The sequence below is a fragment of the Taudactylus pleione genome, unplaced genomic scaffold, assembly GCF_031769625.1.
Source record: "Taudactylus pleione unplaced genomic scaffold, aTauple2 ptg000133l, whole genome shotgun sequence".
Classification (NCBI taxonomy): Eukaryota; Metazoa; Chordata; class Amphibia; order Anura; family Myobatrachidae; genus Taudactylus; species Taudactylus pleione.
This window is the reverse complement of record NW_028284535.1, coordinates 2,531,089-2,543,346: the sequence shown is the minus strand read 5'-3', so window position 1 is coordinate 2,543,346 and position 12,258 is coordinate 2,531,089. Positions and strand designations below refer to the sequence as shown.

The window sequence follows — 12,258 nt, the reverse complement described above, 5'->3', positions numbered from 1 at the left end:
GTACCATTCAGCTACATGTAGTGGAGAGGGCTGAACCCAATATTCAGACAATCAAGTCACTATGAAGCAGAGACACCACTGAAGGTATGGTGTGAGGTCACTGGTTCTTCTGTTGTTCTTAATATTGGGTACAACAATAAAATGTTGGCCACCAATACGTATAGCCTCCACTTCAAATTATTTGAAATTACAAATTGAGTTTCTTGACAGCTGTAGACAGAGGCTTAGGGCGGATTCAGAGGTGGACGGCTGGACGCACACTGCCGATGTCGGACCTAGCGGAGCAATTTATTGCTACTGAGCATGCGTCTCAGTCACATGGCGTTGCGTCACAGTTGCTATTTCAGACCCACGCACAAAGTAGTGTATTGAAAATGTAGCGGGCATTCTTGGGCGGTGGCACAGCGCCCACACGAAGATGGTCCGTCTTTTGAGGGTGTCGGTTGTGTTACACAGGAGCTCAGCCGCTCACATAGGACGCCATAAGCAGAGACTGCATCTGCCATTGGTCTGGTGCACTTTTTGATGGCGTGACCAACGCTGAGGTCTAAAGATGCACCAGGCGGAATTACAGACGCCGGCAGTGGGCATCTCAGTCCTTGCACATTCGGACGCACGCATGTGCGCCAGGGAGGGGTTTGTAGTGGCATTTACATAAAGTCGCAGACGGACGACCGCCAATTGGTGCACTGTTCCTGCGTCCATCTCTGAATGAGCCCCTTCGGGTGGTAATGGGAAAACCTGCTAAAAAGGAAGAGCTAGAATTCAGAATGTCTCTCCCTACAGCATAATGTACTAGACTTGCATTATATTATATACAGTGCTGACACTCATGACCGCTGTGGGCAATTGCTGTGGGCTTGGCAGAAAGTGTGTGCGCTCGGGTCTAATGGATTACAATAGTGCAATATTGCACTATAACCACTTATACGGCTGTAAGAATTGGCGCTGATCACTGGATTGTAGCTGCCTTGTGTACGAGGCTGAAAAGTGAATATAGGAAGGTCAGTGTTTTATTTCATATGTCATCCAAATTACGCCAGGATGCGGCAGATATGGGCTTAGATAACATTGTACCTGGTAATGGACCCGATTTTCAGAGGAGGTTGTGGAAGCTGCATGCAGACCCGCGTTTCAATCTAACTATAAAATAACAATTTCCGAAATTGCCTCTAATATGGTCAAACATTTCAGGCATCCGGCTTAGTACATCTTCCCCACAGCCTGTAAAATGATAGTTATGCTGGGTACACGCGGGGCGATATATCGGCTGCTCAATCAAACGGCTGATGTATCAGGGGCTTGTCGGCGGACATATCGTGTCGGCTGCGCAGCATAGCCGATGGCTGATATACCTGCAGAAATATCGGCGCATCTGGCTATGTCTTCAGGCGGTTCCCTGACCTTCTGTACACTTGTTGCACAGACTGATGTCACAGCTGGGCGAGCAAATTCAAATGCCCGTCCAGCGGTGACGTCAGGATGACATGTCGAGCGACCGATCGGTAAGCGTGTGTACTTACCTGAATCGGCTGCACTCCGCCCAGGCGGCCGTCAAGTCGACCTAATGTGTACCCAGCTTTCGGAGCTGATTGGTTGGTACTTTATCTCTCTCCAAGACATTGCAACACCTTCGCCTATAATGAGCTAATCAGGGTGGTTCAAGCTATTACTGGTAAACAGCAAAAATTGTTGTAATAGGAGGATGACAAAATTAAAACAGTGAAGAATGAAATGTCTGGAGGTAAAAGATTCACATCGCTAACAAAGGAATTGTCCCCTAACCAGCATTTCTATAAAGAAATTGAGATTTAGGAAAGCATATTTAGCAAATCTTGGAGGTATCGCCCTTAGCAACCAACCAGATTGTAGCTATCATTTTATAGACAGCATTAGATTAATGATAGATAGAAGCTGATTGGTTGCTTAGGATAACTTCACCACTTCTCCTTTGTAGAAGGTTTGATAAATCTCACTCTTATCTGTATGTAATACATGGCATATAGGGAATACAACTGAGATGTACATTCCTTGTAAATTAATTTTTCTATGCATTAATAGAACTTTAGGTATTGGATGCAGAATATTGTAGAGATTGTTCTATTCAGTGCAAAAGTGATTGCACTTTATGATAAAAGGTTCACTATTGGCAGTATCCCCCACTGCTGATGGATATTGTATTGCAGGTTGTAGGCAATCTCCGACACTCCAGCTGCTGTAGAACTACACATACCAGCATGCCCTGCTACAGTTTTAGCATGCTCTAAAAGCAAAATTGTTGCAGGGTATGCTGGGATGTGTAGTTCCACAGCAGCTGGAGCGCTACTGGTTGCCCTGTGTTAGTGTGTTAAAAGGGGGACAATAAGGCTACTTGGGTTACAGTTTAAAATAAATGCATGTTTCGTTGTGGCCATAACCAAGTAGCAATTTCTGTGCGGCTCGAGTCCGAACTAATAACTAAATCCAATTGGTCTTCTAACCAGAGGTTGAAGCATTTACCTGTGGTGACCTTGTACACACACTTGCCAAGTCCTTTCAGCTTACAGTCATTCTATATTTTAGGTGCAACTTTCCATCACATTATTCCAACAACCCCCCCCCCCCCCCCCCCCCGAGTTATAAACGTTACAGCATTCAACCTGAATTTCTTGTTTTAAAGAATAAAATAAAACTGCCGCATGATGGCCTTTTAAATTTGCCTGTTAATAATTTTATTAACATCAACAGACTATTTAATTGAGGGCACAATTGAGATCTACTTTTTCATGCTACAAATCTGATTAGACAGTAGTAGAAAGTTTAGAACCGGTTCTTGTAAAAAATTGTTCCTTAGTGTATTTTTTATCCAAATAATAAATAAGATAATCTTGATTTTGTTTTTTAATTTATTATTTTTTAAAGAAATTATGAGCATCGGTCACTGTCCTTTGAGAACCAGCTAGCTCATGGGTCTACAACACTAATCTGGCTGGTTTGTTCTAGCACCAGATGGTATTGTTTGCCGATGGCAGACGTTTGTGAATGGTGTTAGAGGACCCTGGGGAAAATATAGGTTTATCACATTGACCCACAGCGAAATACATTCACAGAAGCCAATTCCTCACCCAGCACATAGACCCGTATTGGGTTTACTGGCGAATACTGTTGGCCTAGCAGATGCGTCACTATAAAACATGTGCCAAAATTCCCCACAGTTACGTAGAACGTTTTTTGCATTTTTACACCACTGTACACAAAACAAAGTCATCAAAAACAAAAATGTAGAAATACCCAGAAGGCCTTGCAAGGAGCGTGGGGCGCGTTTCGGGTGGAATGTTGTCATCACTTCATTGCTCCACCCATAAAATGCGAGGCCACCACCACAGCAAATGTGTCCGAAAAAGCTGAGCAGTTGCTCACAGCCTGGAAGAACAAGTAAGACTTTCACCAATGTCGATCCCTCTGCCAGTTGGTCCAGAAGAACCAGGTCTTCCCAGACTAATTCTATGGTCCACCAAATACAAAAGGATAAACCCTTCTGCCTAGTATTTCTCTGCGGTTTCCTTGAACCAGTTAGGAGTCATTAGGACGTTTCATGACCTCACTTTCTTCCCATAAAAAAAAAAAATGAAAAAAGAAAAAAAGTCTTCACCGGAAGCCAAGTAACACAACAGCGAGTCTTCACCGCGATACAGAAAATAAACTTAAAAACACTCCCTTCCCTACATATTATGTGCAGGCAACATTTTACAAAATTGGAACAAGAAGGACGCCCTTTGACTATCTGCAATTATTTCTGTCTTTTCTCAAGGCCCATGCGTCTCCCGCCGTCATACATACGAACTCACATACACAAGCAAACAGGCCCGCTTTTCCCCTCTTTCAGTACCCTCTCTTCCCACTCCCACCCCCCCATGGTTTCCTAGGAAAGGCCTGTCCCTTGCTTGAAGGTCTGGCCCTTCTCAGCCAGCCAGCCCCGGATGAACACTCAAGAGTGGCGGCCGCCTTTATTTCCAGTGACACCGATCCCAGGTGTACGATTGACAGCCTTAGACCCGATTCGATTGTGGGCAGTGGTGGGAGCTGTAGCCCAGGGAGTTGCTCTCCGGTGATTTCTGGGAACATCGGTCTTGACAATTCTCCGAAAGGGAGCCTGAGGTTGAAAGGAGAGAAACGTAATGAGACTGTGTTACAGATATTAAATCATAACCTAAGAGCTGTCCGTTCAGAACATTAAAAAAAAGGGTCATTCTTATTCCTTAGAGGCCCATGTATGCATCACACATCTTCTTGGCTGTACCTAATGAAGCTTATGGGCTAAGGACCTGATTCAGACCCACTCGCGAGCGGCTGTCCACTCGCAAGTGGGTCGATGTTGTGCACTGTGCATGCGCACGACGGCGGGTGCTCCGTCGTGCGCATGCGCCAGACGCGACGAGCGAAGGACTTTCCTTCGCTCGTTGTGTCTGATCAAAGGGGCCGTGCTGTCGATGTTGATTGACAGCACGCCCCCTTTGGTGGGCGTGCCTCCCAGACGGGGGCGTTCCCAAGGGAACGCCTACCGTCAGAAGCCGGCCCACTGACATCACTAGTGATGTCAGTGGGAGTGATTTTGGCTCTGATAGAGCCAAAATCACTCCGGGCCTTGAGGTTGAAAACCTCAACCGCAGGCTCCGACTCGCAGTGGCGATGGTCGCGATGGTCAAGACCATCGCGGCCATCAAACTGCACGCTCGTATAGGCTGTGGGTGGTGACCCACAGCTATACGAGCGTCCAGGAGGACGCTCCATAATTATGGAGGCAGGCCCTCATTCAGAGCGTACGGCTCTGAATGAGGGCCTAAATTCACTATGCGGCTATTTTCTAAGCCTCCGCTGACTCGTCAGTGGTCTTGGGCAATAGATTTTAAGGGGCTCTTTTATTCAATAGAAATCACGCCTAGTTTTGTATTGGATATAATTGCCCCTCTACATTTAGCGGCAGACGCCGATGAAGATGCGGTGGCTTTGGAAAGTGATTAATAGTAAATTTAGCCCTATGTGTTATTCTAGTTATTTTTTACATTCTCATATACTGGTATTTTAAGTTCTTGATTTTACAGAATTAACTTATCTCTTGTCCTACAGTATTAAGGCTTCCTAGTAAAGGGGGGTATCCACTACAAGATCTGAAAACGACTGCGCGATTACGACATTGTAATCGTTCAGTCGTTTGCCAGTCGTGTGATGAGCCTGCACTGAACGAGCAGTCATTCAGTGCAGGCTCATCAATCATCTGCAAACATGCTCAACCTGACGATATGTTGGAAAGATTATAGATGTCTAAACGACCAGTGGGCACGTGCATCGCTGGTCGTTTTAGACACTTTTGCAAACGATTGAACGATCAAACGATAGTTATCGTTCAACTTAATCGCCTACTGGATACCCCCCTTAACACTCCAGTGCCATAAAATGCTATTGCCTGAGCCGCTACAAAATAAATAGCTTCTTCTACGTCCAACTACTTTTCCGCAACTGCTTGTTCACAGCACCAATACAAGCAGATATATAGAAGTCATATATCCAACTTACATATTGCTCTTTTAGTCTCACTAGATCTCATCATGAAACAAAGGTGGAGATGTATCAAACTCTGGAGAGATATCAAGTGGACAGAGATAATGCACCAACCAATCAGCTTCTGTCATTTTTCAAACAGCCTGTAACATGACCGTTAGGAGCTGATTGGCTGGTACTTTCTCTCTCTCCACGGCTTAAAACATCTCCCCCAATGACTACTATGGTGTGTCCTATAAAGAGCAACCATTCAGATGAGCTAAAAGCAGCAAAAACAAGTTTCACACAGTAATTAAAAGCTCTTCTCCACTCTTATAACTCCTTGGGCGTGGATCAAGGGCCTGATTCAGACCCGCTCGCGAACGCATAGCGCTCGCAAGCGGGTCGATGGTCGGCCAGTGCGCACGCGTGGCGTGCGCGAGCCCCGGAGCGAGTTAGAACCACTTGCTCTGGGGCTCGCTACAAAATGGGGCGGCTGTCGATGTTGATCGACAGCTCGCCCCGTTTTGTAGGCAGTGAGGGGGGATGGCTGGACAAACGGAGGCGTTCCCGAAGGAACGCCTGCCGTTTGTGGGCGGCCCTACTGACATCATTCGTGATGTCAGTAGTGAACTTCCTGCTCTATTACAGCAGGAAGTTCACTCGGGCTTGCAGGAAACGAGACTCTACCGCAAGGGTCTCTTTGCAAGACCGATGGTCGTGATAATCGCGACCATCGCCAGGCCGCTTGCAAAAGCTGTGGGTGGTCACCCACAGCTATGCGAGCGGCCTGGAGGCTGATTTTTTTTTTTTAAATCCGCCCTGATTCAGAGCGAGCGCTCATAAATAGCGAGCGCCTCTGAATCACGCCCCAAGTCCCTCCTGCTTTGGTTGTCTAAGGAATCGCTATCTTACAGCAGGTGTATGTGAACAACTTATGTTCCAAGAAGCATGGTCATGGAATGTATTTACAGCGGAGAGCTTCAGGGAGCATTTTAGCCCCAACCAGAATGGTGACACTTATAGATGCTGGACAGAAAGTCATTAGGAGCCCATCCTATTACACGACAGGGTAAGCAGATATACTGCACACAACGAGTCCACCTAAACCTTCTCCTCTTCATCAACCACTTGAACAGTACATCATACGCTTGCGCTCTCTACTAAACCGAAACCTCCACGAGAAAACACACAAAGAGACCAGTGCTATACCTTAGAGTGAAATGTAAATACTGGAGACGCTACCCATAACAACCAATCAGCTTCTAGCTATCACTTAGCGACTACATTCTATAATATGATAGAAGCCGATATGTTCTCCACTCTTAGAAGGCTTGATGCATCTCACCCCTAATGGAATCTGCCTCTGTACTTGCACACAAATATTAAAAGGGGTCTATGTACTAAGTCTTGGAGAGAGATAAAGTGGACTGCGATAAAGTCCCAACCAATCAGCTCCTAACTGTCACTTTACAGGCTGTGTTTGAAAGTTGACAGTCAGCAGCTGATTGGTTGGTTCTTTAGCTCCGTCCACTTTATCTCTCTCCCAGGCTTCGTACAACTCCCCCTAAGTATGGTCAGTGAGTCAGCTTTTAACAAAAACGCAGCGTTGAGTCTTTGCTCCACCACCCAGTAGCGGTTTTCCCATGACATGACTCCTGCAACCCTCAAATATCCACAATGAGGTCAATTTATGAGGATTGCGGGATTAAGTAAGATAGACACTATTAACAGCTGAAGTACACCTCTTACATCACTCATCCTTGGGGTTACTTGTAAATCCACTGGAATAAAACGTTCTAAGCTTCCCTTGGCTTTGTCGTAGAACGGATTTCCATAATGCCAAAAGAATCTACGCGTACCACAATCTGAGCGATCAAAACTGGATCAAGGGGGGGGGGTTGGGGTTTAGTTTCTATATTGCAGAATGGATTTAGCCCGAAGGCCGACTTTCAGTTTGCAAATGTGAGACGCCATAAGCAGAGGGGGCAATACAGGAAACACGGTGTTAACTAGATATTAACAATATAAAGAATGGTTTAAAAATTGGGCAAACTAAAAGCCCATTCCTCTGTACAGAGTAAAAAAAATCCCAGCATGCTTCAGTAGGACATTAAAAGGATAAACAACTTAATACTTAAAACACCAGTGTTTACCGATATGGTAAACCTGGGTACCATAAGAAATACATATCCTTTAACGCAACAGTGTAAGTACAAAATAGATGCACTGGTCCAAAACTAAAAGCAAATTTGGGCTTCGCATTCCAGTAAATTCCTTCAAAGTGGCCCAGTGGAGCAAAAACACATTTAGATGTAACGAGAAACTCTTTCAAGAAACTTATTTTTCTAAACAAAAGTAACTTCTGTCGGCGTCCTCAGACGTCGCACATTACGATCGGCTATTAGCCGCGCACCGAGAGGGATTTGGGCTAAGGTTACATCAGGACAGCAGCTGAGCCAGCAGAATCATTACTGTGCTATGTATGTATTTATTGTATAGCTAACACGAGTTCAGGGTAAATTCCTCCGATCCGTGTCTTGGAATCACACGAAGCCGATATTCCCACTGGTGCCAACCTCTGGCCTAACCTCACATTCATATACATATTCATGGGAAAATACTGCCGGGACACGCTTGTAACGGCTCGCTGCTGCCCTGAGGGTCCCCCCCACTCCCCTTTTAAAATTGTTATTTTAGGTGTGCATGGCTGTAGGGAGACAGCTCAAACAAACTTTGGCCAACACAATAAGCTCTTTTCACTGCACTGAGCAGAGACATCTGACTGCACAATGAGTCTGTGGCTTTATAACCCAATAGGGAGGCACAGGGCAGATGTGTGGCAGAGGGCTGTCTGTGGGTGACACGTGCGGAATATACCCTCCACTGTTCACACGTACTAACCCAGATCACGGAAGGCTATTTACTAGCATAGGGGTAAAGTGCAGTAACTAACAGCCACTGATTAGCTATAATCCAGATAGATTTCAGAGATCACACTGGAGCAGCCACAGCAAAGCTCATGGCAGCCTCAACTCCAGTCTGTGAAATGTGGAAGCATTTCGGGGGGTTGAAGGAGATCTTGGCAGGTAAAAGAAATAGATAAATCTGTAAGGGGTGATCAAATACGGCCCTTCATGGGTCACGGGTAAGTGACGTCGTGGAAGATGACTTTCAACTCTCCCAGCTAGATAATTAGGCACATTTCTTTAGTATAAGGCAATCATCATGGCAGAGGTTCCAAATTCCCCCATTACAGTCCATGTTTTAAGAATATTCGTGCTTGAGCATAGTTGACTTAATTAGCATCTCAGTCAATTTTATTTAACCATCAGGCTCGAGCAACGATATCCTTAAAACCTGGACTGTAATACCCGGAGTTTGGGAACCTCTGCATTATGGGGTAGACAAAATGCGGCCCGCCAGCTGCTGTGGAACTATACATCCCAGCATGCCCTGCCAGAGTTTTAAAATACCCTAATGGCAAAACCACATCCCGGCAGGGCATACTGTGATGTGTGGTTCCACAGTAGCTGGCGCCGGGCTGAATGTTGAATACCCCTGCTATAGAGACTTCTATGGTAATCCCATGGGTTAGGATTCATGTATAAATTAATATTAATAAATAACCATCACAACACATCAGACGTTATCTATAAATGGAAGAACAGGAGTAGGAGTAGTTCAGTATATACAGACTGTTTGGGTGAAAGACTGACAGCTTACCGAGCATCACTGGCCCGGCCTCTGCTCTACCCCAGCCCTTCTCCCTACTAGTAGAGATTTCCATTATGGGCCAGAGATGGCGCCGGCTTTCTCTGTGGCCCATAATGGTCGATTATAATGGCCAATAATAATGGCAGGGTCGATTTACCTAAACAGCCTTATTGACATGCAAAGGTGCTAAGGGGCAAACGGAAAGGGGGTCATCAAGTAACCAACATCCCCTCTCTCCATATACAACAGACCCGCATGCACCTTGTCTCTAGGCAGGGTGCGCGAGCTACAGCTACAACTGCAGGAGAATTGGGAGCTCCATTAGACCTCCTGCTGGTCCCTCTCATACCTTACATTTGATTTTCATTGAATCCTTCCCTACAGTAAAATTTATAAAAGAGAAAGTAACTTTGCATCGGGACAAACCATGCTGCATTGCAAGGGGGACAAACATATTTATTATTTTGCATGCAGGGTAAATACTGGCTGCTTTTACATGTAGCCCACACATACTGGACAGCTTTATTTTTACACAGCAATTTAGATTTCCGTTTGGACACAACCCTCCCACATCTAACTCTCTCTGCACATTTTACATCTGCCTCACCCGCAGTGCAGCATGGTTTTACCAAGGTGCAGTTACTTGCTCTTTCCTCCCACCTGAAAATTAGGGCTCATATTGCTGTGTTTGTCAAACAGGAAAAATTAGTAAACCAATGACCAGGACATGCCAGTGTACGTTAATTGGGCACCATACATACTGGCAGGGATGCCAAGAATGGATGGGGGGGGGGGTTACCACTAATTACCAGTGCCCGGGCTTGTCAGCTGCTAAAGGAAACATATGCCCCCCTTTGCAGCACTTGGTACCATGCATAATATTTTCCTTTTTTTTTTTTCTGCAGGGGGCATGACCACGCCTCCCGGTTTTATCACGCCCCCTTTAGTACCTGCGTCCCGTGGCTTTTTCAAAGACCCTGTGTGCTGACACGTTCTGCAAGTCCCACAGTTAGGAAATGAACGGTATCTGCAGCATTCCTCTCTCAGGCAGTACACAGAGCAGACAATGTCTCCCCATACATCATCTTGGCCCGGTCAGCACTATGAGATCACTGCCTGGATGTCAATTGGCAAATTCAACTAAACAGATTTGTCGTTTGGGGCTTTAGCCATAATCCCTTTGTTCATCATCCAATATTTGACAGCTTGGGTTTTTTTTATTTTTGTCTAAACTCTGAAGTTCATTGCCCGGATGTACCCTTCAAGGCTGAGCGTTTTATTTTCCTTTCTATGGTTTCATTGAAATAGAATTAAAGATCAGTTCTTAAAAGGAAACACAACGCTCAGCTATTAGGCGAAATATTCCACCGTACTTCGCTTTAACAGTTACAAAAATGTTTATTAAGAAAAATATTGTCATGAATGCATGCACAGTATGTGCGAGCCGCCAAGAGAATGCGACCGCGTGAGAACCTGCGGATTACGTAAAGCAGCATCTGTGCACAAGCATGGATATTCTTAAAACCTGGACTGTTAGGGTGCCTTGAGGGACAGAGTTTGGGAAACCTAGCGGCTATATATCCAAAGTCACGACACTGCAGGCAAGTCACAGGCTATTGCATTTGGACCATAGGCAGGGGCGTAGAGAGCCACGCCGGGCCCCGGTAAAGAGAAGGCGTGGCCACGCCCCATTGAAAAAAAATAGTGTTTTGCAGCGCCGCGAAGCTGCGCTGCGCGCCGGGGAGGGGGCGCTGTGAGCTCCTTAGCCCGGCGCAAAGCCAGTGGGGGGCGCGATCAGTGTGATCGCTCCCCCCGTCAGGCAAAGGAGATTGCTGTGGCTGCTACTTAGCAACCGCAAGCAATCTCCCGCTGCAGAGGGAGGGAGGGAGGAAGTGAGGGGGGGGGGGGCGGCGGCAGACCTGGGCTCCCGCCTGGCCCCTCTGGAAGCCCGGGCCCGGGTAAACTGTACCCGCTCCCCCCCCCTCTCGGCGCCCCTGACCATAGGCTCTGTCCTACTCTTTATTTTAGTAAGTTATAAAAAAGAAGAAAAAGGGAGTCTATTATATAAGGTGCTCTGGGGGTGATTTATGCAATTCTTTTAAAATAGTTTTTTATTATTAAAATAGATTAAAATCTGTACACAGAACAATAGTATTAATTCCTATTCGTGAGACTGTTCTTAGTATTAATAGCACATCCAATATATATGGAATCTGTCAAACTTTCATTTATTATTACAAGAGGTCTATGCCATTTATTCTGGATAGGTATAATCCTAGAACAACTTCTCACAAATGTAACTTTACGATGTGCCTAATTCAGAGATGTACGCAAACCCAATGGTTTGCGCACATCTCCGATGGTTTTTGGTCTGTGCCGGATGCAGTACGGGTCCTGGGTGATTGCTTGCAGACCCCCGTTATTCGCAGCATGATTGATATACTGCGGCATTTGGGAGCGGCAACCTGGAACCGTTCTCACAAATGGGGGCGTGACGCAGCATCGGATCAACTGCGTGATAATCGGACATCTGAGTAATCCTCATGTTACTCAGGACTTCCAGTGAAATCACACTGCTAGACGCAGTCACTGGCTTCCGCGCACCCAGAAATCTGGGGCGAGGCGTCCCGTTTTCTGGAACGCTGCCCTGTGCTACCCCCAAAACGCCAATCGTACTGTGGCCTTTGGGACACTGCGAGCGACATTGCAGAAGCAGATCTGCACATGTGCAGATCCGCAAACACCGGAGATTTGCGTCAATATCGAATTTACGTAAATCTCGGAACCAGGACCTGCGTCTCATCATTGTAACTTGCTGGTGTTGGCCTTAGTGTTAGAAATGCATTGATAATTAATGGCTTTGTGTCTGGGATAGTTTGTATCACTCTCTGTATATATGTGGGTCCCAATGCAGATGATCACTGTTAAATGAATATACCCTCTAGGCACTTATTATTAATATTATTTCAATTATTCCTTCTCCAATTGGGAAAGATTGTAAGAAACGTTTTTATCACCTATGTA

The 12,258-nt window shown here is 45.8% G+C and overlaps 1 protein-coding gene across 3 annotated transcripts in view; it reads right to left on the bottom strand.

Moving 5' to 3' along the window:
* Positions 1–2,616: 2,616 nt before the first annotated feature.
* The window catches only part of CAMK1 (calcium/calmodulin dependent protein kinase I), a 153,371-nt gene continuing 143,729 nt past the window's right edge, over positions 2,617–12,258 (bottom strand). For all 3 annotated transcript variants that reach the window (XM_088473269.1, XM_088473270.1, XM_088473271.1), the window contains one exon: positions 2,617–4,132. In XM_088473269.1, coding sequence (XP_088329395.1) covers positions 4,029–4,132 — 104 coding nt within the window. In that variant the 3' untranslated portion in view covers positions 2,617–4,028. The remainder of the gene's footprint in view (positions 4,133–12,258) is intronic.